Source organism: Callospermophilus lateralis, chromosome 2, assembly GCF_048772815.1.
Source record: "Callospermophilus lateralis isolate mCalLat2 chromosome 2, mCalLat2.hap1, whole genome shotgun sequence".
Lineage (NCBI taxonomy): Eukaryota > Metazoa > Chordata > Mammalia > Rodentia > Sciuridae > Callospermophilus > Callospermophilus lateralis.
Window position 1 is genome coordinate 196,708,441 of NC_135306.1, and position 27,391 is coordinate 196,735,831.

The 27,391-nt window shown below is 36.0% G+C and overlaps 2 protein-coding genes and 2 pseudogenes across 2 annotated transcripts; all 4 read left to right on the top strand.

Moving 5' to 3' along the window:
* The first annotated feature begins 2,240 nt into the window (after positions 1-2,240).
* On the top strand, positions 2,241-3,256 carry LOC143390496 (olfactory receptor 9G1-like; annotated as a pseudogene).
* A 167-nt stretch (positions 3,257-3,423) lies between these two features.
* LOC143390497 (olfactory receptor 9G1-like) lies at positions 3,424-4,991 on the top strand (annotated as a pseudogene).
* An 8,087-nt stretch (positions 4,992-13,078) lies between these two features.
* On the top strand, positions 13,079-14,032 carry LOC143390498 (olfactory receptor 5AP2). The gene has a single exon (XM_076842875.1). It carries the CDS (start codon positions 13,079-13,081, stop codon positions 14,030-14,032), a length of 954 nt encoding a protein of 317 aa, XP_076698990.1.
* A 7,637-nt stretch (positions 14,033-21,669) lies between these two features.
* LOC143391798 (olfactory receptor 9G19-like) lies at positions 21,670-22,593 on the top strand. The gene has a single exon (XM_076844552.2). It carries the CDS (start codon positions 21,670-21,672, stop codon positions 22,591-22,593), a length of 924 nt encoding a protein of 307 aa, XP_076700667.2.
* Positions 22,594-27,391: the final 4,798 nt, after the last annotated feature.

The following is a 27,391-nucleotide window of genomic DNA, read 5'->3' on the forward strand; positions in this document are numbered from 1 at the left end:
CCCAGTACTAAGGACAAATTTTTGATTATTGCAATATTTTACTTAAAAAATGGAATTCCATCAATTTCCACCTCTGAATATTCCCATTTTCACAGGACATATTTTACATAGCAAAGTACTAAGCAAGTTTTATACAATATCTTCTTTTAAATCTACCCACAAACATATGAGGAAAGTATTGCTTTCTCCTTGAAGGCATAAGTAAAATGAGATTAGAGAAATTTAAATGTTACCCTGGAGTGCAATTATAACTGTTTTAGGAACCAAATTGAAAGGTAGTTCCATTTGTAGGTCCTGCTTTAAACTGTGTAATGTTTTGAAGCACAGCTTTACACTTGTTGAACCCTTTATTTTCACAACATTGGAATGCAGACAATCCTCTTACAATACAAAATAATGCCACCAATAAAACAGATACATATTTTAGTATTTTGCAGGCATGAACTATAACCTGCCTTATAACCACCTGGGCTGCCTTAGGGAGAACAGCTTCCTGATCCGCAAACATAACCTGCTAAGATTGAAACCGTGGGGTAGAGCCAAGTGATTCTTACATGCAAAGAACTTGATAGTCACTTGCTAATTCATTCTTCATGTTGGCCCTTAAGTTAACTTCTTAAGTTAACTCCTCAACAGTAACTCCAAAGAGAAAGAAATCATCTTCATTTTATATAAGAGCAAATGGAGGCTTGACACTGTTGAGCATTGAGAGAAAACTTCCATCTTTGTTAATTGCTTAAAAGTCAAATGTTTTTTTGTGTGTTTTTTTTGGTTTTTGTTTTTTGTTGTTGTTGTTTTTTTTTTGTTTTTTTTTTTTTTTTTTTTTTTTTTTTTTTTGGCTTTTATGGTTTGAGAAGAAGTCAGCCCTGTTTCCTGACCAATAAGGACAATCTGTTGTAAAAATCTTGGTAGACACAGAACATTCTGGAAACAACTGCTTGGTCAGGATATTTTGTGCACTGGTTTCTAAGCTGTTTTGTGTACATGTCTGCAAAGAACACAAATGGCCAATGGTTACTTGTGTCAGGAAGTATCCATTTGTATATGGGATACAAATGAAGTACTGTGGTGGTTTGAAGGTAAAATGCCATCCAAAAAATCAGTGATGTCTTCTTTTTTTTTCTGGTCCAAGGCAGCCCATTTATTCATGTATTAGCAAAAATTCCTGTGTGTTTCTTATACATCAGGGACTGCCCTTAGCAGTGGATGTAGGACTAAGCAAAATGGACACACCCTCTTGTCCTCTTTGCATTTGTGTCTTGATGGGTTATACCTCTGTTTGATCCCATGTCCAGTGGAGCCATAGAAAGCTGGATGGACTAGTTTATCCCTCCAGGTAGTATGGCCAGTGGGACTATTCTCCAGTTGCTTTCTATTTCTTTACAGTATTCCTAGAAAAATCCTATGAAGAGTCACAAATTAAAATGCAGACCATGGGGTACAGTTTCTTAACACAGGCAAAAAACTTAAGAGTTGGTATCACTTTTTACCTGTGTGATTGTGTTTTTATTGTCACAAAGATTCCTATTTAATATGTAGTAAAACAGGATGCAAATGTCCTGCATGCACTGGGACACTTCTTTCTAAAGAAAATAGGCCTACCCTCTAGATCCCTTACAAGCAGATAGTTTTTTTTTTTTTTTTTTTCAGTGCTGTGGATCAAACCCAGGGTCCCACAAGGCAAGAGCTCTAGAAGTGAGCTACAATGCAAGTCCCCTATCCAGAATCTTGACAGACATTTGTGCATTGAAATAGGTTTTTAAAATTATGCGTTATATAATACAGAATAGACATATAATGTCTACTATGTCTATTCTGTATTTATACATATATTGTATGTGCCTTGCAATTTAATTTTGTCATTATAAACGTTACATACACTATATGAAAGTATTTTATATACTATGAATAATTCCTGTGAAATCAATTCACATGTATTTGTACTAAGGACAAAAAAAGTATAGTTTGGAAGGTCAATACTGTGAATACTCTGGGAATGTGGACCCTACTTTTGCTCTGCTTGGGTTGAACCTATGGATTATTTTGATTCTCTCCACTTAGATTTGCCTGTGATTCACACTTTGCTTCTCTTCCTGACATCATGATATATATCCCCTGACGAACACCTGAGGGGCCACCTGTGATTGTGGAAGAAGAAATGGCATCACCTTCTAACCCATGGGGACCTTAGCTTTTCTCATGGGTTATGAACAACTTGGCCTTTCTTACCTTGGAAATAAATGGAAAAAGTTTTTTTTCTCTGTGTCTAAATTTAATTATCTCCTTTTCAAATTTGACCTCAACATCAGCTTTATTGTTGATAGATTTTAAAATTAACTAAATATCTAACTGCATTTTTAAAATATATTTCTCACTTCTTGAATAATGTCTTTGTAGTTTCAGGATCATTCCCTTAGCCTTCCTTCTAAATTTTTATGCCTTAAAAGAGCACACTGGGTTCTGGAAATACTTAATCAGGCATGAATAAACTCCCTTGTAACATAAGTTCCTTATTACTAATTGTATTTGATTGAAATAAATACATTGAGATTAAGAAAATTTCTATCACCTGAAAAATGGAAGTAAGATTCCTGCTTAGTGTTGATCACATCTCAGGGGCTTAGCACAGACAATGCCCTCATTTGGTGTTGGTTGTGGCAATTAAATCTTCTCCATTCCTGGTAAAAGCTCTCTAAGCCATGGAGAGGGCAATCACATTGTGACTGAGTTCATCTTGCTGGGATTCACAGGAGACCCTGTGATGCCGCTGGTCCTCTTTATCATATTCTTTGGAGTGTACCCTGTGCCTTGGTAGGAAATGCCCCCGTCATAGTCTTGACCTAGATTGACACTTGCTTCACAGGTCCACAAACTTTTTTTTCACTGGAAATCTGTCTTTCCTTGCTCTCTGGTTGTCTTCTATCTATACCTCAAACATCGCAGTAACTTGCATCTCTGAAGACAAAAAATGTGTCCTTTACTGGCTGCCCAAATAACTTCGTCTCTGATGGCCTGATTTGCAGTGAGTGCTATCTGCTGGCTCTCCTGGCTTATGACCACCAGATGGCCATTTCACCACTTGCTTTATGCTTAGGTCATGTCAAGGATATTGTGCCTCTGTTTGGTTCTATATTCCTGTACTTGTGGATTTGTCAATGCTGTAATATTAGCGAGCAAGACATTTACCTGGGATTTCTGTGGTGATAATATCATCAATCATTTTTCTCATACATTAGAAGTGATTAAGTTATATTGAATAGAAGAGACAGGGCAGCGATGTGTTAATAAATAAATTCAGGTAAAAGAAACATAGAAATGTCCAAGCTAATTCAATAGGTGAAGCAAATGCAATAATTTGCTCCAAATTTTTAACTTAAGTAAATTTCTGTACAATGTAGAGAAATTTTCAAAGAATAAGTAGCTATGATTTTCAAGGTATAAGTAGAAATGTTCTTTCTCACTTTTAATGTGTCATTTGTAATTTTTCAATTGCTATGTTTTAAAAAGTGCTGTAGAACATATCAATAAACCTGCCATGTGCTGAATATTGAGCTGTAAGTTTCTTTCTAAGGTCACGTGAAACAAAGCAATCCTTTCGTATAGCATATCATGGGGTTTGGGATTGTTTGCCTCAATTTGTTCCATGTGGCTTTTCCCCCTCTGGTGGTTCATGTTGATTAACCTGAATGAGAAAACTATGGGGTGTATCTCACTCTGTGAAAGAAAACCCTCCCTCAAGGAGGATTCAAAGCCCTAAAAAATATACCTGTCACATTTTAGAATATGTTTTTTAAAACTTAACAACAGAATCACTTCACCTATTATTATTGTAATATAGATGGCTCAAAATTTATAAATTATCATCTAGACCCAGGGCTTCATAAATGAATTCTAAGGGGCACCTTATTAATAATACACCGTTTTATACCTGAGCAGATTTCTAGCAATCTAGTAACCATCTCTCATCATTTCTTCATCAAATAAAATTTGCTTATCAAACTTCATAATCAAACCTCTGAAAGCAAACCATATAATATATTTTTTCTTTCTTTATCCAAGACTTTCCATAAACAGGAAAGAATTTTTAAAAAATCTAAGAGTATGGTAGAGGAAAATAACATATCATAGATTTTAGACAACTCGATTCTGTAATATAAAGTTGTTTATCTTATCATTCATGCCATCTATGTCTCAGGGAACATCACCCTGTTTGATCAGTGCTCATTCTTGGTTCTGCACACCTGAGTAATTGTTCACAGGAGAACTGTATTCCTCTGTATCTGCTGCCTGAATCCTGATGACCTGCATCTCAGAAGACAAAAGCATCTCCTTTTTTGGCTGCCTGGCTCAGTTCTTCTCGGCTGGATTGGCCTACAAAGTTACCTGTTGACCTCCATGGCTTATGACCACTAACTGGCCATCTCCAACCCCTTACTCTATTCCCATGTTATGTCCCTAGGTCCCAGGACATCTTGGTATTTGTGTAAACTCAAGTATCATTACCAGTGGGACATTCACTCTGAGCTTGTGTGGCAGCACTATCACAGATTTCTTCTGGGATCTGCCCCCATTTCACCATTCCTACTTCTTCATCACCACAATCACCTTGCATATCTGCTCCACCGAGGGCACCTCAAGCCTTTCTCCACATGTGGGTCTCACCTGCAAATGGTCACCTTGTGCTATGGTTCATTTCTGTGCATTTACTTCTGACCAACCTCTAGTTGTGATCTAGAACAGGGTGAAGTGGTGCTGTGTTCAGTGCTGTGAGGATTCCAGTGTGGAACCTCTTAATGCTTAGTGTAAGATATAAGGACATCAAAGAAGTACTGATAAAAATTTTCACTAGCACAAAGCTTTATTTCATAATATCATTCATAAACAATGGCTTTACCAACAAATTACATCCACGTCATTGTTATCAGCCTATACAATGGATTAAAAATCATCGTTTTATGATGCAGAAAACTGACTCTGTTATTCTCTTTTAAGTTAATATCAATATATTTGTTTTATTTATTTTTCAATGTTTTCATTAGTGCATTATATTTATACGTAATAGGGAGGTTGAATTTGACATCGTCCTACATGCATAGAATATATTTGGCTCCATTTCATTCTCTAAAACTTCCTCTTTCCCCACCCTCCACCCTATGCCTATTCCTCTTCCTCTGCTCCACTGGTCTTCCTTCTGTTTAATAATTATTTATTGCTGCTTTGAAAATATACATAAAGGTACAATTCACTGAGGTTATTTATACAAGGACACAGAATAAACTTATCAATTTTATTTCACATTTCTTTCCTTTTCCTGTCCCTCCTTCCTCCATCTCTTGCTTTTACCCACTGATCTTCCCTCTATTTCAATAGAATCCACCCACTCCTCTTTCTCCCTTTACTTTGTTCTACCTTCTGCATAGTAGAGAAACAGTTTTACCTTGACTTTCTGAGTATTTCACTTAGCATGATATTCTCCGTGGTCACCATTTACCAGCAAATTCCATTATTTCGTTTTTATTCATGGCTGAACATATTTCCACGTGTTCTTAATCCATTCATCAATCAATGGGCACCCTGAGATGGATCCAGACCATACATCTAAGGAGGGAACACAAAGATGCCCAGAGAAATCACATCAATAAACAGGATCTAGAAGATGCTCCTGGAAAATTTAGAAAAAGAGACTAAGGATTTTATAGAGGTGACACCTTTTTTTTTTCTTTCAAGCTTTTGTTGTTACTTTATGCTTGTATGCAATGGTGAGGTTTGTGGTTACATACTCACACATGCCCACAATATGAAAATACAATCTGGTTAATATCATTGCCCAGTATTTCCCCTTTTCCTCCTTACTTCTATCCCCTTGGGTCCAATTAATCTACTCTACTGTGTCCAATTAGTTTACTCTGACTGAATTCTTCTACATATGAGTGATTTTTCCATGATGGAGGAAATGTAGTGAGAACAGTATGGAGAAATGAAAGCTGGGTTATTTCTCCTTCTCTCAGTAAAAATTGACTCAGAGAAAGAGTATATTCTGTTGTTCCTTCACTATGACAGAATTATAAATCACCCACCCATTATCCCTACCTCAGCCCACTGTGGAAACCTTTTTCAAGCTCCTCTTGTTCATTGCTTCCATGCTGTTCATTGCTGTTGTGGATGAAAATTCTTACGTGCTATTTCACTTGCTACATTTTTACTGATGCCACAGAATTTAAGTGAAGAGTCAGTCTAGAACATTGATTGATCCTCATGAGACAAAGTAAATCACTCCCTGGGGTGGGGACAAAATAAAACCCAGACCCAGGGCTGGGGATATAGCTCAGTTGGTAGAATGCTTGCCTCACATGCACAAGGCACTGGGTTCAATTCCCAGCACACGCACACACACACACACACACACACACACACACACACACACACACATACACCTAGACCCAGTGTGATGTCCCTAACCTATGAAACATCTGGAATTCTGGATTTCTTTCACTCTGACCTTATCCTCAACTTTGATAAGAGAGATCTTAAAATTGTAACTGCTTACACAACACAAACCCAAAGTTACTCACTTTCTATATTTTATTTCATTAAGACCTTGAACAGGTCAAGAATATAAAACATGTCTAGGGAAGTATGGTATTTTTCTAAAAAGGGTAAAATTAAGTAAACTAAAATGTATAGAAGTGACACTTCTTTTTTTTTCCTCCAAGTTTTTGTTGTTGCTTTATGCTTGTATGCAATGGTGGGGTTTGTGGTTACATACTATACATACACACAACATAAAAATACAATCTGCTTAATAACATTGCTTCAGTACTTTCCCCTTTTCCTCCTCACCTTGATCGCCTGGGTCCAATTCTTCTACTCTACTATTCTCACCCTGATTTTCATGATTTTACCCCCCAACCTTTCTTTTCTTTTTTCCTCTGATGCTTCAATATTTGGAAGAAAACATAATGTTTGCCTTCATTTTCTTAAGAGGGAAAATCATTTTAGAATAACAAAACACATAAAAACTGTTTAAGAATAACTCAAAGGTTTTATATCTCTATATTTTTAAGGGAACCCACTAAATTTTCAGAGTTTGTTATTGTAACTTCTCATGCAATTTTAAATGTTCTTCAATTTGCATGGATTTTCATCTGATTGTGCTCTGTGGAGAGGATGCTTTTTCAAATCTGCAACATGAATCACAAAACTGAGGTTCAGAAAAAGGAGATGCTGTTAGGAGATTTGCAAATGCAAGAGCACCAAGCCTCTATGGCTAGAAAAAGACAAAAAGAAATGTACAGGTTTCATATATAATGTGTATGTGTAATATAAATACTAGTTTTTGTGTGGTTGAGAAAGAAAAGTAGGAATACAAATCTTATTGAAGAAATAGTAGCTTAGGGAACAGTGAATAATACTCTCCGCTTCCTGCTAGTTAACCTTCCCATTGAAGCAGTCATTTAATTGTATTAGATGGACAGAATTCCATATATCTTTTGATGCTGTCATCTGGCCACACAATTCAAACATAATGGAAATTGAGGGCAATGAAACTATCAACCCGGAAAAGATGCATGATTTTTAGAGTTAGAGAAAGTCAGGTTTACAGATATTTAAATTGCAGATATACCTACTGTGCCAAGAGAAGTTGGCCTGGTCTTTTATCAATTAAATAAAGGAGAACCAATCAGGAATCCCTTATGATAAATTGCTTTAAAACCCAAAATGCATGAATTGAGAAACTTCCAAGAAAATTGATAACATTTTCCACTTTTGTTTGTGAAAAATGTTCCCTTTATAAAGAGTCATGGATAACCAGTAAAAAGGGCTTGGAATATTATGTTCCTTTCCAATAGGTAATTTTTATGGATTTCTGGTAATTTGTGCAAGATTACCTTATGTATATGATTTCACAATCTTTTATTGAGTATTCAAATTAAGCATTTATTAGAATGCACTAGAAATTGTACTGGTTTTGTTTCTCATGTTACTATATTTACTTTAATAGACATTTCCCTGGTATCTGTTTTTATTACATAGAAAACAATTATCTTCTATTATGAAGAAAGTAAAGGATACATTAAAAACCACTCCTTCTGAGTTCTACATGTCTGTCACTATGATATATCAAGTGTCTTTGATCACTCTCAGTTAGTTTTAATTTCCCCTTCCTTTCCTTTTCTACGTGAAACAACCTGGGTATTTCCTTTGACAAAAATAATCTTTTTCATCCCAAGCCTCAACAGATTGAAGAGCTTCTTTTATTTCATATTTCAATATAAAATAATGCTTACTTTAATGAGTAACTGATCAGGCCCAACTACAAAATGAAAAAAGGCAGATGATTGCACATGTAAGAAAAAAAAATCTGAGTAAGTGTAACTGAAAGAAAACTGGCACAGGCCTGATCACACAGGCGCCCAAGGATAGAGGTGGAAAGCAGATTTATTGGCAAAAGTCTGACAGGCTCTCTGTGCAGAGAAAGAGAGAGCAGAAGCAGTCCAGGGAGAGCAGCAGCAATTCTCGCTTGAGTATTACCTTTTATAGGTCAGAATCATGTCTTTCCTACTAATGACCAGCAGGAGGGATGGATGCATGAGTTTTCATCTTCATTAATGTTTCATATGAATGCCTAAGCTCCTCCAGAGTGAAGATCACATCTTTATTAGTCAACGTTATCTGTATTAGTTGCTGAGTAAGTTCTTATTGCTTGGTCACTGGGTTTAAGGGTCCCATGGTTTTTCCTTTAGTTTTATTTATTCATTTTAGTTATACATAACATTGGGATTCATTTTGACATAATAATAAAGGGATGGAATATAATTTTCTCCAATTCAACCCTCAGGATTTCTCCTGTCCCTCCTCTTCTCCTCTGCCCCATCCCCTACTCCCTTCCCTACAATCCACTGATCTTCCTGATATTTATTTTTAGATTTCTCTCTCTTTTTTTAGTTAGTATCTTGAGGATGTACATGGTATATCCATATATGGACATAGGAAATCTTGGTCAGATTCATTCTACTGTTCTTCCATTATCCTTTTTGATATGTGAAAGCAATTCAAAATAATAGGGGAGAGGGAGGGAGAGAATGGGAAGGGGGAGAAAAAGGGAGAGGATCTCATGGTTCTTAATAAAAATTTATTGCAATGTAATGGACAGTAATCTATACTTATAGATCCATTCCTTGCAAAATCCTGTATCCGGTGTGAATCTTTCCTAAGTTCCATAGAGATCACATTTCATGCTAACTCTTGAGTGGCCCCCATCCCATTTTCAGAGAGACATAGCATCATCTGGTGCCTCTTTGGTAACACTCAAGCTAAGACAGAAATGGACTGTCTTCTTACTTCAAGGCTCTTTTGGATGTCCTGCTTCATAGCCTGGAACTAACTGGGTGCCACCGTTCATCCCATCTTTGACCCAGTTTCTCCATTTCACCAGTTTGATGTTACCAAGCTTCCAATATCCTGGATCACTTACACTCACTTCTTAGTGTTTTGTGATCTGACTTCTAATCCCCACCCATACTCCAATTACACAGACTTTAATCTCATTAGATTTATCACAGTTTGTTTCCAAAAAACAACTAATCCACACTTTGATGGGAATTATTTGTTTTTTTGATAACTCTTCATTTTTTGCCAGTTATGTTTCATGCTCAGCATTGATAGGAGCTTATTGTACATTCCATACAGGCATCATTAAAACAAATAAACAATTGCTGGAAACTTAGATTTAATCAAAATCATGCAAACATTTCTCCTCTGAATTGCTAATGATAAAATAGTCATCATGTAAGTATTTGAGTCCTTCATTTAGTGCAAAATGTATTAATGAAGTAATACTGAGACACACTAATCAATCTTTTCAAAGTAGCCTAAACAATGTAAATCATTATTAGATACTGATCAATTTGAGTCAGACACTGAACCCCTTATATAGAAGATGTATTTGGAGGATAGAGTTTCTTGTGCACCTTAATCTTGACTATGGAGACTGATAACTACTTCTTATTCTGGAGAGTGGGCAACAGTGTGTTAGGGGAAGGGAAAAATCATTGATTTTATATCTATATATATATCTATATATATATCTATATATATATATATATATATACACACACACACACACACACACACACACAAACACACACATATATATGTGTGTATATATAATTGGTGTATCAAATATATATTATAATACATATATAATTGATACACCTATATATATATATATATATATATATATATATATATATGTATGGTACACCAACTCACATTTATTAATCAACCTCTAGAGTTACCTAAGTCATTAGAAATGATAAAGCTTAGGCACAGAGAGATTTAGTGAAATATACAAAGTCTCACAAACTTGATTCTACAGACCTAGGATTCCAAGCCCCAAATAGGCCTGTTCTCTCTTCCTCTGTAGGGTGTATCCTCCACTCAGCTCCTTAGCCATTTTCCAGGCCTCCTTATAGAAAGGAGGCCCAGTAGTAGAGTGAAACTGCAATTTTGAGGACTCTTAATTTTTCCCAAAGAAGCTTATCAGGGGAGATAGAAGAAGGTTGCATAATGGTAGTTAAGAATATGGGACTCGAAATTCATTCTCCTCTGGGATCATGTATCCCAAGGGTAAAGGACAGAAATATGAAAGAGACCTGTGATTTTCTTAATTTCAGAGGGGAAAAGTGAGTAGACTGCAATCAGGAAACCTATGGGACACAGTCCCCAGAGTCAAAAGAACAAGAAATATATTCTACTTAAATAAGTTAGGATGCTTACTCTGGAGTCTCTTCCTAAGACTATATCTGCAGATAACTGTGAACTGAATTGAAGCTACACTGCAGTGATAAACTTTATATTTTGAAAGGTACTCTATCCTGACATGTTAAGTTGGAGTATTTAACTTTCAGAAAAAGGGGAAAAAGGAGAGAGAGAGAGAGAGAGAGAGAGAGAGAGAGAGAGAGAGAGAAACTTCCTCATTGCTGAATGCAGAGTAGTTTTAGGTTTTCAAACATATGTAATGTGTGGTTTCTAAGTCTATTCTAACTGTGCTCCCTGGTTACCTTGGGATTAGAAGTGAGTGTCTTCTCTAAGAAGGAGTCACATGTATTTTTCCTTTTTTTTTTTTTTTTTTTTGGTAAATTTAGGCATAGAAGAGGGATGAGCAAAGGAATAAAATAAAGTCAAGCAGTGTAAAAAGGTTAGAAAAGGATATAAAGAGTCCTGTTCATTTAACTTTATCACATTACGAAAAATTCATTATGCTGTTCATTTCCTTAATCGTCCTTTGGCCAAAATTTGCAGAATCACTGAGTAGCTAGGAAAGTATGTGAAATAAGTGTTACATCCATTTTATTGATAAGAGATTTGTACATCTTGAGCATAAACATGAGCAGGAGCAAATAATATTATTAATATGGACGTTTTATCCACCTGATACATCTCAGTAAATCTTAGTTATTTTCAGAAACTCTTAGAAATGTAAAACCTGGAGTAATTCTCTTTGAACTCAAAGTTTAGCTGCAAAATCTCAACAACATGAGGGAGAATATCGCAGAGAATCAGGAAATATGTTTGTCAGAATTACTTGGAAGATCAAGGCTGGGCAAAGCTGTTTTCTTTTTCTGTCCCATATCTGGCTTCATTTATATCTTGCAAGGAATAAGTCTTATTTCCATATAAATAACCTGGTGTCAGATTATTCCCTTAACATTGCAACTAGAAAGTTTTGTGTCTGACATTCGGTGTTTTCTAATTCTGGAGATTTTTAAAATTACTACTAATTACATTCATTCTAACTGGTAGATAAGAACAAAAAATTGTGTATCTTAATTGGTTATTATGCTAGAGATTTGTCTCAGTGGTAGAGTGCTTGATTAGTATGCATGAGGTCCCAGAGTCAATTGAAAGCATCACAGTAAAAAAAAGATAGTTTAATTGGGTATCATGTTACTTTCATATGTGTTTCTCTTATATATGCATAAGCCAGGTTAAACTTATCTAACTCTCCAAAAATGTACTTTATTATGATTAAAGTATTCAAAATTTTGTTTTGTATCCTTTTGAGATGTATAATAGCTGATAGTTATTTACCCTCACTTTACCCTGCTGTAGTTTCTCTCATGATCCTGTGATTCTGATCATTAGGAGATTTCACTATTTCAACACCTTTAATAATTATCATCAGAGATTTCTCCTCATTCTTACAATATGATTTTGTAATTAACTGAAGTGGATTATTAAAAATCCTAAAATTCTAACTGACTTCTTTTTGTTTGCACATGTTGATTCTGAAAGTTGGAGGTGACATTGGAACCATATTGGGTATATGAGATATCCTCTATTTCTTTTAGACAAAAATTTTAAAGCGCCCACTTCATTAGGATCAAGCTATTTGCCTTGCTTGGCAGGGTTGACTAATATTGCTAACTTTCAACATATTTTATTAATACTCATTGTATAGAAAAGGAATATTCAGTGGTTTAATTCATTATGTCCTCTTTCTCCAGAAGTTGTACATAGGAAGCATATTAATTTATCAATTAATTTAATTTAATTACCATAAAAATAAATACAGTAATCGCTTAAGATTGTTTAATCAGCTTGGCATGGTGATACATGTCTGTAATACCAGCAGCTCTAGAGGCTGAAACAGAGAGATGGAAAGTTCAATGTTGGCCTCAGCAACTTAGCGAGGCCTAAACAATTTAGGGAGAACTTATTTCAAAATAAAACAAGAATAAATGTGCTAGGTTGTTGCTCAGTGGTTAAGCAACCTGTGTTCAATCCCTGGTGCCAAAAAAAAATATTCCTTTATACATGAAATAATAGTTAAAGCCAAAAGAAATCATAGTTAATGGATACTAGCCACTTGTCTCAGGATGATTAGTAGGCTGCACACCTAGTACAAAGATACAGGTTTTTTACTTGGCATCAAGTCCAACACACTTGTTTACTATGCTCTTCACTTTTCACTCTTCTTTTAGTATTTACATATTCCACTGAAATATACTTAAAAATCTGTCAGGTATTCAGCTGACCAAATGCAGTGTCCATCATCTCTCTTATTGCCTTTCAGATGATCAGCCTCATGAAAGAGGTCCAGAGAAGAAATCAAACAGAAGTGACAGAATTTGTCCTCTTGGGACTCTCAGACAATCCCCATCTGCAAGGTGTCCTCTTTGCACTGTTTCTGTCCATCTATGTGGCAACCATGGTGGGTAATCTGGGCATGATTGCACTGATCAAGATGGAGCCTCACCTCCACACCCCCATGTACTTCTTTCTCAGCAGCCTGTCCTTTGTGGATGCCTCTTACTCTTCTTCTGTCACTCCTAAGATGCTGGTGAACCTTGTGGCTGAGAACAAGGCCATTTCTTTTAATGGGTGTGCTGCCCAGTTCTACTTCTTTGGCTCCTTCCTGGGAACTGAGTGCTTCCTGCTGGCCACGATGGCATATGATCGCTATGCAGCCATTTGGAACCCCCTGCTCTACCCAGTTCTCATGTCTAACAGAATTTGTTTCTCATTAGTGGGTACTTGCTTCCTTGCAGGCTTTGGAAATGCAGCCATCCACACAGGCATGACTTTCAGGTTGTCCTTTTGTGGCTCTAATAGGATCAACCACTTCTACTGTGACACCCCACCCCTGCTCAAACTGTCATGTTCAGACACCCACATCAATGGCATTGTGATCATGGCTTTCTCCAGTTTTAATGTCATCAGCTGTGTAGTGATTGTCCTCATTTCCTACCTGTGCATCCTCATTGCCATACTGAAGATGCGTTCAGTAGATGGAAGGCGCAAGGCCTTTTCCACCTGTGCCTCCCACCTTGTGGCGGTCACCATTTTCTTTGGGACCATTCTCTTCATGTATTTGCGACCCACATCGAGCTACTCAATGGAGCAGGACAAGGTTGTCTCTGTGTTTTATACAGTGGTCATCCCCATGCTGAACCCCCTCATCTACAGTCTGAAAAATAAAGATGTGAAAGAGGCCCTGAGAAAGACCTTACAGAAACACCTACACTAAGGCCATGTCACCTACCCTCTTGTTATGTAAAAGATATATATTTCATATGAATTTTATTAGATAATTATTTAAGCTCTTTCTCTATATTCAAGTAGATGATATAAAATGAGAGATACTTGTTAATCTCCTAGAATCTTCAGTGTGTCTGCACAGGCCCATCCGATTCATCATCATATTGGAGGATGGCAAAAGTATCAATCCCTTGGATAGAGCTGACATGAGTCCTTGTTTCAGTTTCGATATTCAGGTTTCTCGGTCTTGGATTTGTCATATATGCATTAGTGGTTTTGTTTGGATTCAAGGCAAACAGATTGTAAGGCAGACATTTGTATGCCAGAAGTTTATTGAAGAGCATTCTCAGCAATAAAACTTGTACTGGGAGGGAAGGAGGATGGACAAAAGAAGCTGAATTGTGATGTAATGAGTGCTGGAGCTGAGTTGGCTCTTCAGACCTGGGTGAAACTTTAACTCCACATGCTCAGTTTGGGAAGTGAATTACCAAGTAGGAGGATGTATAATCCTGTGCAAGACAGTTCCTTTATGAGGAAATTCTAACAGCCAAAGTCAGATGTGAACTCTCAGCTAACAAAACAACTGGAAAAAGTTGGAAGAGTAAATGTTTGAACGATGAAAGGTACATCAGATGAAATCTTAACCACAGCAATAACGGGAACATTGTACTAACTTTGTAAAATATCCATGTGAGGTTTAAACATTGCTGTGCAAATGAATTAACACTGCATTCTTAATAAGAATTTATATACAAAAAGATATGATAAATTGTGGCATAAAGGTGTATTAAGAATTGTAATTCAAAAAAAATAAGAGAGCTCAGGTATAATGGCATAATTTGGCGTGAACATATTTATATACAGAGTTACGAAAATTGTGCTGTGAATGGATAATTATGAATGTAATGCATTCCACTATTGTCATGTATGTAAGAAATAAAAAAAGATATAATTTTGAATTCTAAAAAAAAAAAAGAATTTAGGATTGTGTGGTGCCTAGAAAACAAATGAGTACATTTTCCTTTCAGATCTGAAATACACAATTAACTATACTTGTATTACCATTCTGTTAATATTGAACCAGTCCTATTTGGTTCTAAGAAAATCTTTTTTTGTAAATTTTATGATTTATTATAATGTTTGATAGTAATATGTAACAATCAGAAAATGGATAAATAGAAGCTCAATACATCAATAGTAAATACCTTTTAAAGACAAACTTTACACTGTTGTCCTGCTTTCCAAATGAGAGGAGGTTCATATTTACACTTGGAAAATTAGAAACATTAATTAACAATTTGTTTTTTCAGTCCACAGAAATTTTTATACCTAAGATTCTATTTTTAAAATTTGCACATTTTTATTTATAGAAAAAATCTGAATGAGAGAACATTTTAGGTAAATCTTTCCACTTCAATTTTAAAAAGAAAATAAATGGAAAATATTCACATTTTATAATTGTGGTCTAAAAATCCACTTTTTGCTATTGATTTTATTGATTAATTTCTTACAGAAAAACATATTGTTTGTATGTAACAAGACTGATCTGCCTCATATGGTTTGGTGTGAGACTACACTTTGAGAAATTTGATTGGAAAAACCGGGTACTCTGTGCAAAAAAAAAAAAAAAAAAAAAAAAATCTCTAAATTCTTTCAGCTCTAACAAATGCATTATCCCAAGCTGTTCAACAAGTCTCTGTTCTATTTTTCAAAATTCCTCTTAAATCGCCAGCTTTCTGACTCAGTAACTATATAAGTGATCCAGTTTCTCACAAATGTCTGTGAATTATAGCATGTTGATGACATTAACTCAATAGGTCAGCCTCATTCCAGCAGAAATCTGTAAGCTCCACCCTCTGCAGGACCCTCAGCCCTGACCAGAACTTCCACTGCTGTGGCTGACAGTACTGTTCTCTTCACTCCATCATCTCCTGTCCTGAAAGCTCCACCTGCCCTACCTTCTTGTGCCCAGTCTCATTAGGTGGCCTCACCTCAGTATTTAGAGAGGAACACAGCAGACTTCCCATGGGAATTGTTTTGTTTATAGTACACAAAATAGACAAAATTATCTACCCCTATTTTTTTCCTCCTAAATTACTGAACATGATGGCTTATTTCTCTATATGAGCTCAAGATTTCCTGAACATTCATACCAAGCTATGTATATGAATGTTAGCTAAGAACATTCTTGACCTCAAAGGAGAATCCAGCTCCTCAAAGCATCAATTTAGTTTACATTCTTGAGGATCAGATATATTTTAATTGGTTTTTGAAATTATTAACTTTAAAAGAAAACTCAAGTGACTACACCAAAGAAAAACCTTACAAATGTTCCAACTTTGTATGTACAAAATATGGTAAATTGATATTGGCAGATAGGTGACCTTCTGTATCTGTTAATAAAAAATATATATAACTTGTATTTTGTGCACAGATTGATATTCCATCTATGTGTGGAAAATATTTCGGTCAATTTCCCTTCTTTGGTACTGAGGGAATAGGAGGGCCGATAGGAATGGGAAAGACAGTAAAATGAATCTGACATAACATTCCTATGTTCATATTTAGAGAAAGGTAGAATCATGTAAGCCCTCTCTGTGGACATAACTTTTGAGCAAGGCCTGATTCCATGACCAATGTAATTTCACATCATATACAACCGCAAACATGGGACTTTTACTCCATCTATGTATGATATGTCAGAATACTTTCTACTGTCATGTATAAATACAAGGAACAAATGAAAAACTTGCCAGACTTTCTAATGGTGCCAATGTACACCTGTGGTAATAGACTTGTTACACTCAGTCACATCATGAATTTCTAGATTATATCCTTGATAGCACACTTTGTGGGGACTAACAGCCTGTGGCAATTGAGCAAATATGAAGTTTTCAATTCAAAAACAGTTTATAGGCCTAGCCTTTGAACTATTTTGCAACCAAAAATGTAAATCATACAAGCCATGTGAAATAGGATGGGGCTTTCCCATCCCATTACTACAAGCGAAGTGTATGTAATTGAAAAAGTAGTTGCTTTGGAATAGGAAGGTCTTTGAATCCTCTTTCTAAATCTTTATAAAGATTGTTGCTGAGGAACCCTTTTTCTCCTCTCCTCCCCCTCCCCCTCCCCCTCCCCCTTCCCCTTTCCTTCTTTTCCCTTCTCCTCCTCCTCCTCCTCCTTCTCCTCCTCTCTAGAATATATAAAGAACTCAAAAAACTGATCATAAAAAACTTAATAATCCAATCAATAAATGGGCCTAAGAACAAAACAGACATTTCTCAAAAGAAGAAAAACAAAAGTCCAACAAATGCAAGGAAAATATTCCAAATCCCTGGCAATCAGAGAAATAGAAATCTAAACTACTTTGAGATTTCTGTGTGTGTGTGTGTGTGTGTGTGTGTGTGTGTGTGTGTGTGTTCCATTAACTGCTATTCAGCCATCTCCCCTGGGCATTCCTGTATTAAGAATCTATGGTCAAAGTCCAGACTATGCTTTGTACTTATGCTGTCCTCATATTCCGGTCACATCTTTGTGTCTCTTTAAAATTCCTCCTTAAATTTCTGGTTTGATTGGGCAGCTGTTTTTGGACAAGACTTATCACACAGGCCTTCAGTGTGGGTCTTCACATAGACAGTGCTAGCAATCCTTCTGCCACAGACCGTGAAATTCCAAGTGTTTGATACTAGTCCAGGTTAAGCCAGTATTGCAAAGAATGTTCTGACTATGACATTAGAAAACCTCTGTGATCTCTTTGCACATCATTCTTACTGTCCCATAAATGTGTTTTCTTCTCCAATCTGATCTGCCAAATGTACAACATTTCCTACGCCCCATTTCTGTCTTCTGTCCCTTCATAGGAGTAGGTTATTTTCCCTTGGCAGGAATGTCCTCTGATCTCATGGTAGCTGTCTACTTATTCTTCAAGTGCAGCAGCAAACGTCCTCCTTTTGCGTGAACACTTCCCATCACACACAAAGTCCCTCCCTCTGGAATGGAGAATCGTCCATTGGGGAATTGGGACAGAGTCTATACCCTGTCCAGCCTCCCGCAATCAGGAATGAAATTTTACTATAGTCTATTGCATCTATTTGTTTATAAAATTCAATTTCTTTCATTAAATTAAAGACTTCTTGTAATTAGTAATTCCATAGTAATTCCTATTGACCTTAGTGCCTAGCAGAGAATCTAGGACACAGTAAATGCCAGACAGATATGTGGGCTATGGATAGATGAGAAAGCAATGGGAAAAGCGGTTTGATCTTGGCTCTACCAGTGGCCACGTGTGGTCCTATGTGAACCTGAGCAGTGTGTACAGACCCATCTTTATATCTCAGATGCCTGTTCTGTAAAATAGGAATGGTAATGACTTCTGCTTCACAGCATTATTACTGTTAAAATGAGATGATTCTTTTAAAGCATTCAGCAGACCATCTAGCACACATGATGTGCTCAACAAATATTATGCTAAATAATGGAGAAAGTTGACAAGTTACTTTTAGCAAGTGTGATACCTTGGTTAAAATGGTCACATTGTCATTATTACATAAACTACTATGACAGCTTTTGTATCTTAAAATTGAATCATGGTTTTATAAGAGTGAAAGTATATGTTTGTTGCAAAAAAAAATCTACCTTTATAGACACTTAGGATAAGCCAAATTCACCTCTGAAGCAATTTAGTAACAGACAAGTAGATATTCTTAGATTATCCTTCTATGAACTTCCCCCAATACAGCAAACAAACCACAAACTATATGATCAAATTGACTTAGGCTCAAATTCTATTTGCACATACTTTATAAATTTTCATATACAGGCTAATTAATTGTTCTGTATATATTTGCTAGACTATGATATTATTTATACCACATATTATGATAGTTATTTGACAACATTTATTGATGTTTTATCATTGCAAACTTCCTAGGGGGCTGGGTTGTAGTTCAGTAACAAAGTATTTGCCTAGCACAAGTGAGGCACTGGGTTCAATCCTCAGCACCACATTAAAAACAAATAAATAATAAATAAAGGTTAAGTTGTTTAAAAAAATCTTCCTAGGTAGAGATTTTGTAAATAGTAGGCTTTCAACATGTTAAAATTATAATTTTAAAAATCATTTTCTTCTTTTCCACTGAACAAGCTAATGTCAATTCACTCTTCGGTTAATTGCTTTTTCAGAGACATTCTAAACTATGAACCCCAGAGGTGCGTGAGACATCAAATCACTGGGGAGACTGAGCAGGAATAAGTCACCTGGATCTGCAGTGTGGTCCTATGTTGGTTGTGACTGTGAATGTCAGGTAAGTGTGCTTGTCCAGGGTGGGGAATTTAGTATATCTATGGACTCATAATCAGGCTTAGAGCTAAGATAAAGACACAGAGATCTTCCAGCAGATAATTTGGGCAGAGCCTGGAAACTTTCATTGACCACATGTTTGAGGAACTTGCCTGTGAACATCTGAACCTCTCAGCTTTATACTCTTGGTTTTCAGTTGTGTCAAACCCTACTTAAGAGAGACCACGGAGCCCATTTGGAAGTGCTCAGCTTATGTCAAAAGGAAAGAAGATGGTTTGGTAGTGAGGTATCTGGTCTCAAAAGAAAGCAGTAGCACCTAATGATTGTGAATTTTTAGCTCCATGCTAAATCTCAATTTGATTATCCACAAACTATTTTCATTATATTTGAACATAGAGAAGTGTGCTGTGAGGAATAAGTGAAATATTACACGAGAAGTACCCAGTGTAAAGCTTGATGCGAATAAAGAGTTCAAAATTTTTAGCTACTGTTTTTATAAATGATCAGATTATCAGGTAAGAGCATATTCAAATGAAAAGACGTTAAGAGTTAGGTGGAATCCAGGAGCCTTCAACTTTTCCACCACAAACCCTGTAAGTTTTCATGGATCCATGGTAGGAAATATTTTGTCACAATGAAATTGTTCTTTTGTAGTAAATATTTGAATTAAAATAAGCAACCCATATAATCTCATAATAAAGGTAAAACAACATGAGATATGTATTAAAGTATCATATGCTTTATCTCAAATGCAAATGGAGAAAGCATTTTCTAGTGGAGGGGAAGGAGTTACGTTAGTGAGATGTATAGAATATTGGGTAATGGGCAGTGGAGTGGTGAGAATCAGGTAGGAAAGAGATAAAAGAAATGTGAGGGGAGTGGACTGCAATGCATTGACTTGGGAGATCCTTGAAAGTACTATTAGAGACAGGTAAGCACTGAGAGGTGAGAGTTTCAGCTATGAGGACACAACGGGAAAGCATCCCAACCAAGGAAGAGCTGCCAGGAAGGCAGTGAACACATCCTGACTGTTCTGGGCACAGAAGTGGGGTAACATGGCTGCAGTGTAGTGAGCAGCAAAGGGGAGAGCAGTGGGCCCAGGGAGCAGAGAGGAGAGGCCCAGAGCACATGGACTATAGATGGATTTGCAAAGATTTTTGCTTTTGCTCTCAATGAATGGGGGAGTCACTGGAGTGTTTAGAATGGAAGAGTGACAAGATCACATTAAGATGAGCCCTCTGGTCACCAAGTCGAGAGACTCAAGTGAGGTAAGAATAGGAGCAGAGAAATGGCCAGGAGGCTTCTGCAGTAACACCCATGGGAGTGATGGTGGCTTCCTCCAGAGTAGAAAGGTTGGATCTGGGGAATGTGGTCATGTTCTGTATGTATATTTTGAAGGTTGAGACCAGGGAATGTTAACATTCCATCAGATTGAAAGTGAGGCTCAGTCAACAGTAAATCATTTCCTATGAGCTTGAACAAATCCTATTTCTGCTGTAGCATAAAAGAGAAGTAAGATTAGAAAGAATTCTCGATAACATATTTTTTTTTCTGTGATGTCTAATAGACATCCTGTAACAGTACGTAACTAAATCAAAATGGTGGGGAATATATAAAGGACACACGGTGAAGAAATAAATCTTTCAGGCTCATTTACATCGTAGGGACATTTAAAGTCATTAAACTGGATAAGGTCGCCAGGGGCTGATTATAGTGATTAAAAGAAGGTCTGATATTTGATTCTGGAAGCATTCTAAAATTCAAAACCTAGCATAACAACACTGAGAAAATGCAGCAAGCAAACGAAAATAGATACATATAGGTACATGATCTGGAAATCAAGTAAAGAGAGCATTTTCCAGCAAGAATAGTATAACAATTATTGCATATAGTTAAAATCAGAATATAAATCAACTTGATTATTGGATTTATCTATGCGAGGTTACTGAGTCTCTAACGGAAGAAAAGTAGCAACAGGCAAAGTAAAACAAGCTTATATTTTACTCAAAAATGAGTCTGTTATGAAAATCGACACTTATTTATACCAATTTTAAGAATTAAATATGGACTAAGCACTTTCCTGGGTTCCATCCAGGTGGAAGACTATAGTATAAGCAGATATCACAGTCACTGGAATTTTTGTTCAACTAACTACAAAATGAAAACATGCTAAAGGATCACAAAGATTATTGAGTCTAAGACTAAAATTATCAGAAATGTCCTCTTATATATTTAGCACATTTATCATTTCTTTTTTGTTGTTGTTGTCAGAAAAATGATTCAAGTGAAATTCTTTTTCACTCTTCTGAGGTGAAATATTCTAAGCCATGCAGAGGGGAAATCACACAGTGACAGAGTTCATCCTGCTGGGCTTCACACGAGACCCTGTGATGCAGCTGGTCCTCTTTGTGGTGTTCCTTATCATGTACGTTTTGACTGTGGCAGGAAACACCTCCCTCATAGGGCTGATCTGTAATGACTCCAGGCTTCACACACCCATGTATTTTTTCATTGGAAATCTGTCTTTTCTGGATCTCTGGTTGTCCTGTGTCTACATTCCAAAGATCCTAGCGATCTGCATTTCTGAAGACAACAGCATCTCCTTTGCTGGCTGCCTGGCTCAGTTCCTCTTCTCAGCGGGGCTGGACTATACTGAGTGTTACCTGCTGGCTGCCATGGCTTATGACCGCTATGTGGCCATCTCAAAGCCACTGCTTTATTCTCAGGTCATGCCCATGAAACTATGTGTATTTTTAGCAGCAGCCTCATATCTTGGTGGCTTTATTAACTCTTCTGTCCTCACCAAGAAAACCTTTTCCTTTGACTTCTGTAATGACAACATCATTGATGACTTTTTCTGTGACTTGCTTCCCCTGGTGAAGCTGGCCTGTGGCAGGACAGATGGGTACCAAGCTCTGATGTACTTTCTCCTGAGTTCCAATGTCATCACCCCCATAGCGCTCATCCTGGCCTCCTACCTCTTCATCATTGCCACCATCTTGAGGATCCGCTCCACCCAGGGCCGCCTCAAGGCCTTCTCCACCTGCTCCTCCCACCTGGTCTCTGTCACCCTCTACTATGGCTCCATCCTCTACATCTACTCTCGCCCCAAAACTAGTTACTCCTTTGACACAGACAAAATTGTCTCTACCTTTTACACTGTGGTGTTTCCCATGTTGAACCCCTTGATCTATAGCCTGAGGAATAAGGATGTGAAAGAGGCTCTGAATAAACTGCTCAAACGATCATGACTTTCCATCTGAGGAGAGAGCATATTCCATTGTTGATGAGGTTATTTGTGTATCAAGCAGAGGTGCTCTTGTGCTCCCTTGTGATATAATATAATGCAAATTATGGGATTTCTGCCCGTGACATATAGTAGGTCAAGAATCTAAGATAATAAATTCACAGTAATACAGAAGATAAATTTGACAAAAATTGTACATATTTGGTTGAATTTCGTATTGCTCTATTTTATAAACAAAGAACTTAAGCCAAAAACAATGTTATCTTCCTGCTTTATTATGTGGCACAGACCTTACTCCTCTTAGCAGAAGAGCATTTGGTAGGTGCTTACAGAATGTCATCTGTACAGTTATTTCACACAAATAGGAACAAAATATTGAAACTTGATGACATTCACTACTGTCCTTTCCTTTAGCAGAGTATTTTAATCATTTTTAGATTTTTTAAGTGAGAAATTTTGGTACAAAAATCCAGAGGCACCTAAGAAACAGTTTAGTGGACATTATTCTCAGCAAGTGAGATTATTCTCATTCTCTTTATCTTACATAAAGTCTTTAAGAAAAACATTCCATAGATGATTTCTAACTCCATGACAGAACTCTCTCAAACGCACTTTAGTTCCTATGAATAAATTTATGAAGACTTTTGCATCTAAATAGTGACAATCTAATCATCAAACAATTATTATAATAAAAAACAACTACAATAAAGTAAAATGATTTGAGGAATAATAGTCTTTAACACCCAGTACTCTTGGGGAAAATTTTACAGAAAGAATACTATAACGATCAAATATGATAATGGCACATTATATTTGAGTAAATTTTCAAAGTGAGAGAATATTAATGTAAGTTATGCTTTTAATATAAATATATCTTTTTGTATTTGTTTAAATGAAAAGAAAAAATTTAAGGAGCTATGCATTAGCCCAATAGACCTAGAAAACACAGGAACTCCACCTACAGCATATGGACTTATATACACTGCTGGTCACCTGTGTTCACGTGAAATGTGAGGCCCAGGGAGATTATCAGTGCCAATTGTAATTTACAGTAACCAATAGAAATAGGGTCCAACAGTGGAATTCCAGGATACTTCATTTGGAAAGCTATGTCTGCTCAGCCTCTGGTTTTCTAAAAGATATTTTTTTCTTTCCAACTAAGGATAATAAAATTTCCGTAACCTACATTTACCTTAAGAAATACTATCAGAGCCAATTGGCCTACTTCAGTGGCAGAACATCAGTTATTTTATGTCACTTTTGTGAATATGGAAAAATTATTCCAGAGGAAAACACTGGCTACTAAAAGTACATCATATGTGACAACTGTATTGTCAAGACTTCCCAGTGTCCTAAACAGTGACACCTAACTGTAGAGATGGTTCCAACCACTGTCCAGGCATCATGGATTCTCTCCTTTTTGGAGAGGAATGAAGTTTCCTTCACCAAATAAGAATCAGTATATGCACTGTTACTGTAACCTTGACCAATCTGAGTGTGTTTCTAATTTATTTTTCATGTGAAAGAGTTATCTTAACTCCAGAGTCATGTATAAATATCCCTAAAGCCCTAGAAAAAAGCAGATAAAGTATAGCTACTTATGATCCTTGGAAAATATAAAACCTAATAATGATAAAAATGTAGTTAGATGTGGGTCATGTTTCAGAAGATATTTTAGGTTTGATTAAGTATATACTTAGCAGTAAGTTCTCTCTCTTACTGTGGGGAATTGTTTCATCCATGATTTTTGGCTTTAAATTAGCCACATTAATTTGAAATTACACTATAAACATTGTATGTGTGTGTATGTGTGTGTGTGTGTGTGTGTGTGTGTGTGTGGTGCCGGGGATAAACCTTACAAATGAAAGGCCAGAGCTCTACCACTGAGCTCTATCTCCAACCCACAGAATGAACATTGAAGAGGATTTATTTATTCAAGTCACAGATAAAGTTTAAATTCTTAAATATTCACATGGTTTCCAAGATGTGTCTTTTAGACATAATGAACTAAACTTTCCATTTTTTAATTGATTTTTAATTTTTGTTATACATTTATACAATAATTTGAGGCACATTATGATAATTTGATACATGTGTAATGAAATATAAGATTTCAAAATAAGCAAATGTTTAAAGAAAGCTCCTCTATGCAAGAAAAAAATCTCATTGACATAACTGTTATTATTTTTTCTTTTTTTATTGGTTATTCAAAACATTACAAAGATTGCAGAATCACATCGATTACACATCCACATTTTTACATAATGCCATAATAGTGATGTTATTTTAAACAATGAGAAGCACAGCAGGGGCATTTGCCTGGGTTCCTCAGAGAAACAATCCACAGGATATCTGTGTGCATACACCTGTGTATGAAAAGGTGAATTATGAAGCTGCAATTCCAAGTTTGCCATGTGGCCCAGAAGATCCGGAAACACCTGAAAACTGAGAAGGCTCCATGGTATATGTGAGTCCAGAGTATTTCATATTATATGGGTGAAAAGGATAGGCTTTCCATTCTCTTTTTTTAATTTCTTTTCTTTTATGGGGGGTGTGGTGGGACTTCAACTCATTGGTTCTTATTTATAATTGCTTAGCTTTGTAATGTTTTGAACAACTAATAATAAAAAAAAAAAAGTAAAAACAAATAATTGCCTTCCACATTAGTTTCTCTGAAACTTGTTGAGGAGTGGAATAATTCCACTCATGTTTGGTAGTGGCCACTGACTGAGATGCAATAAGATATGCAAAGGTGTGCACTGAGAACCAACCAATCCTCCCAGCCCACACCTCCCCTTTCCTCTCTAGCTGTGACAATCATTAACTGTTCCTTCATTTCCTCATTGAGTATTTTTAACTATTTGCAATGAGAGTTATAAATACATGTGTAATATGCACATATGGGTAGATAAGAAAATATTGTACATTCTGTTCTGTACTTTGCTTTTTTAATTAAAAAAATGGAACTGTGTATCTGCATATTGATTAATTAATAACCTAACTCAAAATTATCTATAAAGTGTTCCTTTACTATGTGCTATATTGGAGCCTCTACAGAGATATATACAGAGGAGAACTAGACCAGGTACTGACTCAGCCTTCTTAGGGCTATGGTGTAGGGCCAGACAGGGACACTTTCACTCAAAGATACATGCAAATTTTGCACCATAATCAGCTCCATAATAACACTATGTATGTGCTTTTTTTTCTAGCCATGATGGATACTCTAAAACCACTGTATTGCTTTTGCTTAATGGATTGTAAGAGTTAACCAAGAGAGGAGATTCTCTCTGCTAAGATGAGGTTGGAATGTATTTTTTGACTATCAGTTTAGGGATTTAAAATTATACAAAGGCAAAAGTTTTAAATGTATCATTCTTAATAAAATGATCTATTAAGTTTAATATATGTAAAAATATTGGGTAAACCAATTTCATTCTTTTTCTGTTTTTACTTTATAAATTATGAAATTTCATGCCTGTTGCTAATAAAAAGAAAATACTGTTTCTACTAAGTGAGTGTTACCAAAACAAAGAACACTGAAGAATATAGAGGATAATGATACAACCCCCCTTCAATCTTCTTTTCATACGCCTTTATATAAAGAATAATAATAAAAGCCCCCTTAAAATTCAGTTTTCATCTCGTAGATTACACACTCTCCCTTTAAAAAAAAAGACTTAATCATTTTGGAGGAATTTTATATTTACAGAAATATTGATTCAAAAGTATGAAAGACACAAATTTATTTGACAGATGTATTTTTCCTTTACATTTACTGGCAAGATAAATTTTATTATATTTTCATTGAACTTACATTTTTCAAACACTAAGTTTTCTAAGTACATGGATCACATTTTGTTTGTTTTGATTTTTAACAGTTGCAATGACTGTTTGATTGTTGGGTTTTTTTGGTGTATCCATTGGACAGAATGTAATCACATAATCTTGACTTAACCATAAAACTGTCTGCAAATTTTAGCTTTCCTTGTGCTCAGAAAGAACAGATGGGCTTTGTGAGCACCTGTTCTGTCTGTACCAATGAATGGAAGTCTCTAGACTTTAAGGATATGTGTTGGGTGTTTTCAAATTTTATATAAAGGTTTAAATTTAGTGAAGGGGTGCACAGTTGCTCTATAAATATTTACTTCTGTTGATGCTGGGATTCACACTTGGCTGGCAATCTTATTTGAAATTCTACCAAAAGAAAACTGATAATTCTTCATTTAGGATGTCTCCTCTTATATTTTTCACAATGTCTAGAAGGACAATCATCATGTATTTTGTTCTTCTTGATAATATTCCATATTATTTTCCTAAATTTCTCCTTTTGGTCAGGTTCAAAATAATAAAATGGGAAATGTTTTTAATATTTATTGTGTGATCAACAACTATTTTTAAGAGTTAATCCAGAGCCTAAGATTTAAGCCACTCTAAAGGAAATTTCACTAACTTTGTCCTTGTCCCTGAAATTTCTCTGACAAAAGCTGTTCCAGAAAATGTTAACATCTAATTCTAGAAGTCTTTCATTTTCAGCATTGCAAATCTAAAGCCTGTAGAGCAATAACTCTGAAATAAGGACCCTAATGAGAATCTAACAGGTCCTCTTCGACAGAGTTGAACAAAATATTCAACAAACAACATTTCTTAGGTGCATTCTCAGGAGGAATCCTGAGTTCCTGAAACCCATCTGCTCTCCTTAATGACCAGTACACACAGTTCAAGAATCCCTGCTCTAAATAGGTAAAGAAGAGTGTAAGAGTACTATATTCTAGAACATCAGAGATGGACAAGGACATGGC